This window comes from Trichoderma citrinoviride (assembly GCF_003025115.1).
Source record: "Trichoderma citrinoviride strain TUCIM 6016 unplaced genomic scaffold BBK36scaffold_4, whole genome shotgun sequence".
Taxonomy (NCBI): Eukaryota; Fungi; Ascomycota; class Sordariomycetes; order Hypocreales; family Hypocreaceae; genus Trichoderma; species Trichoderma citrinoviride.
Window position 1 is genome coordinate 1,542,375 of NW_020194712.1, and position 7,096 is coordinate 1,549,470.

The 7,096-nt window shown below is 52.4% G+C and overlaps 1 protein-coding gene across 1 annotated transcript; it reads right to left on the reverse strand.

The window, feature by feature from the left end:
• Window positions 1-1,935: 1,935 nt before the first annotated feature.
• BBK36DRAFT_1195331 (hypothetical protein) lies at window positions 1,936-2,755 on the reverse strand (the record flags this gene model as incomplete). Its single annotated transcript, XM_024896889.1, has 4 exons — window positions 1,936-2,065; window positions 2,134-2,539; window positions 2,577-2,673; window positions 2,714-2,755. The coding sequence occupies 4 exons, from the start codon at window positions 2,753-2,755 to the stop codon at window positions 1,936-1,938; spliced, it is 675 nt and encodes a 224-aa protein (XP_024751562.1).
• Window positions 2,756-7,096: the final 4,341 nt, after the last annotated feature.

Here is a 7,096-nt window from a genome sequence, read left to right on the forward strand (position 1 = left end):
TCCCGCCTCTTCTTTTCTTTTCTCCGGACAAAACTTGTAACAGAGTCCGAAAGGTCCTCTGTATTTCCGGACACGCAACAACACACAGCCATAGATCGCCGATCCTCTCTCTGCCTTTCGCATAAGGTACTACTGTAGTGTAGACAATTTCAGGTCATGCGTGTATTACAAGGTTGTTCTTTTCTCCCGCCTCGCATACAAGTATCTTGGCTGCAACGGTATATCTCGGCTACAACACACTTCAACTACCACCTTACGCTCTCCAACATTAATAATACCTTAACCTACGTTAAGGTAGGTAGTATCCTAGGTACTAAACGCATCTTTTTGTCCGAGTACGTGTACGGAGTAGCAACCCCAGCACTTATTGCGTAGTAGTACATAGTAGTAGTAGCAGGCAATTCGGAGAAGAAAAAGCCCACGGAGAGACGGCAAGATGTGGCATCGTCTTGGCTCTTGGCAAGGGAAATCTTGAGTGATTTTCCCACCCCATGCCTGGCTCATTACCCAGGTACGATACTACAATACCTACTGCCTACCCCGTAACTCCCCATGTAAATCGGTACGCCTTTTCGTCCTCTTTTTTTTTTCCCATTTGCCCTTTGAGAGAGAGAGAGAGAGGGTTCCGTTCGGAGATGGACCACCGCTTCCTAGCAGTACTACGTGACTTTTCCCTTGAGCAGCCCCAGGTGGCATTCCGGAGGCGCAGCGGCCACGAGATTGAACGCGGACCGTAGCTGGCCACCACGGCGCTCCAGCTTCTCTTTTTCTTTGGTCTCTGGCTAATCAAACATTGCCCCATACTTGTCTCAAATTACAGGCGACACGTCACTTTGCCCATCGGACGATCACCCAACAAAGATCACAGCACCCAAGACAATACAAAGCATCTTTGTTGTTCTTCACACAAGGGTGGGAGGCAAACTGAGTAATGTAGATGGTAGTAGTAGTAGCAGCAAATGCCAAGTTTCATTTGTAGTGTCTATGACTGCCAGACAGGGCAAGATGGTAATAGTCTCAATCCCACATTTCAATCGTTATCTCTGCCCGTCGTATCCCAACCAAAAACCAAGAACAGTAGAGTCGTCAACATCCCAGGGTATTCCGCGACGCACCCCCCGAATACTCCTTAGGAGTAGTAGTAGTAATAGTAGTACATGATTCCCTTCCAATTCCCAATGCCAGTAAATGCCCCCCCGCCGCCGCCTTCCATAGACGTTGATGATGCTGAACGCCAAAGTGAAAACAATAAGAAAAAAGAGAAAGAAGAAAAAGTTGAAAAGGTATCCGCAGATATTACAAGATAGTAAGAATAGTGTGTGTATGAGATGGCGTCACACACACAACACAAGCGAAGCCGATGATCGAAACGAAAGGTGCAAGTACCCGCTCGAGCCAGCGAAGACGGTGTGGAGAGAAGAAGAGAGGAGAGATACCCGCGCCTGTCATGTGGCCAGGCGGTTGAGAGATTTGGTGGGGCGGTCTTCTTCGAGTGCTGGCGGCTATGACGGTGATCTTGTCGAGAGAAGTTGTCATTGACTCAGAAAAGCCGTTGAGAGCAGGGTTGGTGATTCGATGTCGACACGCCCGAGAAATGGTCGAGCTCGGTGGGGGTGGGTGTTACCGCGTCTCGACTATAGTAGATGACCCCCAAAAAGGGAGCAATCTGTAGGAAGATGCATGTCCATGTCCAGCTCGGGAAGAGCAGGTCGCATGAAAGACAATGCCATGTCTAAGCCCCGCAGCGGTTGGGAAGAAGTGCTGTGTAGTAGCTCGGAGTCGCAGCGCAAGTGGTGACGTGCAGCTCCGATCCGCTTCGCATGGCAGATTGATGTGCTCGATGGAGAGGAGAGGCATTGACCCTGGCGGTCAGAGGCCAGAGCAAGTTGTAAAGCCGTGTATCAGATCCGGGGAACCATTGACGAAGAGAGAAGCTCAGCCAAGGAGAGGAGTAGCCATCGTGTAGATGTGTGTTTGTTTCCCATGGCGGCGACTCTCATTTGGGCAGAGGAGGCAGAGGTCGGCTGGGCGGGGGGCCCGGGCAGGGAGGAAGGTGAGAAGGTCGCTGAGCAGGCATTGTGGTTGTGAGGTTGTTGTTGTAGAAGCTGGGAAGCTTTGGTGTTGATGCGAGACGGCGGAAGAGGCGGCGTCTCGGTGTAAGTGGTTGATCGAAGATGTGGTAGGCGAGGCTTGAGCGGCGATGCGATGCACTGGTGCAGAAGCAGGATCAAGCGGATGCTTTGATGGAGAAGATGTTGCAAGCTGATGTGTTGTGAAGCTGGACTGGACTGCAGAGAGCTGATGATGCTGAAGCTGAAGCTGATGCTGGTGATCTGGAGAGTAAACAGTCCGTGGGGAGAGGAGGGCAATCGTCCTATATGTATTCTGGACCGGCAAAGGCAAATCTGACGAGCGAGAGGGCAGCTGGAGGAAGTACATCGTACCAGGGGCGTCGCGGCAGGCGGGCGTGCGATGCGCGGGAGGGGGCGTGTGCGGATCAGTGTACAGGCACGCGGGTACAGAAGGTACGTCTCTCCGCCTGTACCTCGTTCGGTTCTGTTGAGCCCTCAAATGACGGGCATGCATTGCTGCACATACGTCAGCCCAGTCTTGGGGGCCTGGGCAAGGTGGGCAGGGCTGGTACCGGCGGGGCTTGTACCTCGCCGACTCTTCCTCCTCCCCCAAAAGCCAGACCGCAAAATGGCCCAGCAACAACTGCAAGTCCAGCCCCCACCAGGCCCTTCCCGTGTGCCATCTGATGGGCGCTTCTCACAGCTGATGCGACCCTGGCTGGTGACGCAGCGGCCAGCCCAGCGGGGCCAGGCACTGCGAGGAAATTGAAACAGGCCTGTCGAGCCCTGGTCCCTGGCGACCCCCCTGGCCGAGCAACTGAACTGAATCAACTGGATGCAGGGAGGGCGGTGGGAGTGATGAGTTTGATTGAGAGACAGAAGATACGATAGCGCGAGAGACGGTTAGGCTCAGGCTAGCGACAGCTCTGACCTCGAATGTGCTCGTAATTGAAGCAAGTCTTCCACGTTGCTCTGGACATTGCCGGGCGCCGTATCGGGCATCCTAAGTTTAGAACCGTGTTCGGAAACGGTGAGCTGGCTTCATGTTCCTTGGCCGCTTCGATCCTCTTCTCCTGGCCTCGTTCCAGTTGCTGGGGAGGCCGCAGAGCCAAGCAAGGACACGACGCCCACCGCAGGCCTGGCTGCATCTGCCATCGCCTTCAGGTACCGCCCGCCGATGAGCTGTTGCCCGCCTGTTGCGACCGTATCAGCAATCATTGTAAAAAGTACCTGCACACTGGCAGCCAAGCAGTAGCAGCACCATGTGGCAGTTACTCTCCAGCTTACAAACGCCCCCTTTCCGTTCCTTGGCTACACCGTTCCCGCATCAGTCTTCTTTTCCTACAGGTAATTTCTAAGACTTGAGCCTACCGAGAGACACTCACGCCTTCAACAAGCTACCACGGCTACTACCTACAAGGCTACAACTACCTTACCTTACAAATCTCGACTCCCGCAAGCGCCCTTCTTTCGGACGAGCGAACCGATTGGGAACGGACTAGCCGTGCCCTTCTCCGTATTCTACCTGTCTACCTGGCCTGGGTCCCCCCAGGATCATACCTGTACAAGCAATACTTTGCTGCTCCGTACCTGGAGATGCCCATCAGAGCTTCTCCTTTGCCCACTCCGCCTCCGTTTCCTCATCCAGTCCACAGAACCATCGACCGCCTCGTTTCTCCTTAACGGAGCGCCCAGACGCTTCGGCTCCACCGTATGGAAGCCTTCTGGAAGCCCGACCTTTTTCTAGCGCGGAAATCTCCCTGGGTGTGGAGAAGAAAGGGCTTCCAATGGCTAGCACGTTTCAGCACGTCCTCGATTATTGGAAGGACCGCCGCCTCCCGCTTGTGCTGTGCCTCTCGACAAGCCTCCCGTCTTGTTCTCTCGAACCCTCGCGGTTCAGCCGGCGCAAGGGCCAGCTCTGCTTCTTTAGAACGACGGGCAAAAATCGTGGGGCAAATCCCAGGGCCACTTTCTGAAATTAGATGTGCAATATTGGGCCCTATCTCATACAAAATAATACGAACCATTGGGTATTTAGCACCAATCTTACCTTATTGATCTAGCACTGCTACAAAGTCGCATCGTGGCCTTTCCAGCCTTCCCAAACCATGCAGAGCTGAGGCCACGGCGAACGAACGACAGAAGGCTCGGAGACAGGGGGTGAAGCACTCATCTCTCTGAGGCCGACAGGTCGCCTTGTTCCTGTCGTGATTTTTCGTCATCACTCAATATAAACATCATGCAAGTGTGCGCGTGCGTGTTGATTCATACACCGTATTAGCCGACGTAGCGCAGCGTCTGCGAGTGCTACCTTGCCTTGCCTGACCTTTCCATTACACCGACCCAGGCACGACAACGCACAGAAGTAAAAGACGAACGAGAAAGAGTACTCTGTGCCAAGTACTACACGGCAGGAAGAGGAAAACAGAAAAAAAAAAAGTGATCAGGTGCCTCCAAGGGAGAAGCCGCCCCAGCCTAGGCGGGTCTTGGCGCTCGTTGGCCTTGTCCAGTTTATATTAGAACCCCGTCCGGCAATCCGATGCACATCTGCACCTGGCCAGCCTCTTGTGGTTTTCTCTCCGCTGACCGCCAGATTTTGTTCGCGTTCCAGGCGGTAAAAAAATACTTTTGCTACCAAGTACCTATGGAGCAAGCACCCGAGGCTTCATCTGCATGAAAGAGCCGCCGGTGGATTCCATGTGAGATGGCGCGACGCTATTACTTCCGTACGAAAAGCAATGGAAGGGTGAACCAGCAGGAAGAAGAAGAAGAAGAAGAACATGCCATCTAGCGTCCGATGATGGTTCCCCCCCCTGTAGTTTCAATGCCGCGGCACGTAGCACTCGTACAAAGCACTTTGTGTGTGTTCGACGACGGCGTAATTTGGTGTAGATGTGCCATATGGCGCCGGTGATACTCGTACGAGTACTACGTCAGAGAGTAACAACTGCAAGAGATTTCTGATGAATGCCTGCTCTCTTTCTCCGAACGATCTGCAGGGCTTTCTTTTCTTTGTTTTACATACAGAAGACAGATCGCGATTCTGCGGGGCGGACAGTGTCGTTGTCGAGGTTCATGCTTGTTAACTGACCTACGGTCAGCTGTCCTTCTTCTGATGCCCGGTTGTTTTACACCCTGGCTGGAACAGGTGAGAGGCATTGTGAAACAGTTAAACTTGTTCTGCTTTGTCCAAGGGCTGGTCTCTGTCCTGTTGTTGTTTTTTTCCTCTCGGGGGTCGGTTGTGGTTTGACTGAAGCATCTCCGGTCCGGCGGGCGCTTCATATTACTACGGAGTCTTGTTGTTCTGGTCTGCTTCGTATTGCAACAAGTCTGTGCTACAAGCTCCCCAACTAACAAGAGCACTAAAAACGGGTTGCCTTGTTCTTTTTCTGCTTCCATTATTTACCCCGTTGAAAAGTTCCTGAACAGGACAGCCAAATTTCAAAAAAGAGCAAAGCAACAAACGCCTCTGCCGAGAGAGAGAGGGTCCCCGGATGTCCTACTCGATCTGGCGGCATCACGACTCGAGTACTAGACCCTTTCGTTAGCTTCGCTGGCACTCGCTCACCGCATTGCGGGACGGTGCAGAGCCGAGACCATTTTTTTTCCTTCGGTCAGGCAGGGTACTTGACGTGAACAATCGGCAATCTGGGGTGGCCTGGCCTGTGTGTGGATGGGGTAAAGGGAAGAGAAGAAAATTTGAAAGCAAGAGGCGTGTGAAGAACAAGAAAATGCGTGTAGCCGCCCGAGTCTTTGGTATCGAACAGGCTAAAAGTCGAGATGCGCGCCCCCCCACGGGCCCCATTTGGATTTTTTGCTCGTGACCGCCAAATCACGGCGGGCTTTTTAATAATAGGGTGCATGAATGAGATGGGACTTTTTAGACGGTCAACAACAAGAATGATGGAGTTGTTTCTTTTTTCACTTCTTTGTTGTTTGTCGTTGGGCCGTTTTTGTGAGGGGACAGGACATGCGGTGTCGGAACGGCACCCGGCACTCGGATGTAGGACTCGGCCGCTGTGCTTGCCTTCCAGCACTTACACGACGGAGTCACATGAAAAAGTTGTCGCTACGATCTACCATGCAGTTTGCGTTTCGTTGTTCACTGAGCCAGTAGGAAGCCATTGCACTCACACTCTCTCACGCATGGAATGCTGCAGCCTTATCCTCCCACGTTGTTGACAATTTCTCCCACGACCCTGGGATACCTTACATACTATGTACATACCTGCCTAGGTGTGGTCGGACTTCAGCCGCCCAACTGGTCTGCTCGCAAAAAAGGCCGTGCAAAAAGGCCGTACCCTCTCACTGACATTTGCTGTTTGTGTACGTGTGTGAAGTTGAAAAAGGTGTTGTTGAGCGAAAGAGGCGTGTGCGTGTGCGACGGGGGCTAATGCCAGCGAACCCCTGCAACGGCCGAAAATCGTTCGTCATTGGGCTTCAGCACATGTGTAATGCTACGGGCTACGGGCTGGCTGGGCATGACTCACATGGCAATTTTGATATGCGAGGTTTGAGGCTGTCTGTCAGACACATGCCCCCGGTTCAATTCGCTCTCTTACTCGTTCAAGCGGAGTATCGTATGTATGCATGGGGTAGGTGAGAGCAAGGTAAGGAATACTGCCAGCCGCGTCAAGCCAGAGCAATGTACCTATAAAAAAAATGACAAAAATTGACAACTTGATGCCAAGAGCTGAGCCGCAATGTGATGACTGCGGGGACATGTCTGTTGATGAGGGAAGCAAAGAGATAATTCTCCTTCAGCGGAGTATTACGAGTACCTAGTATTCATCTCCCACAAATTGCCCGGCCCTTGTTGAAATCGTGAGATGCCGTATCGTAGATATCGTATCCATATCAAACATCTCCGGGCACAGTTGTCATCGACGCACGTTCCAATCTCCGAGAAAGGCTTCAACTTTTGAGTGTGGGGGGCAGCGATGAAATCATAGGGGTCCTCTTTTTTTCTTTTTTGTCTTCCCGCTCTTTCACTCTTTCTTTGCTTTTTTTTGCCCTTATACAAG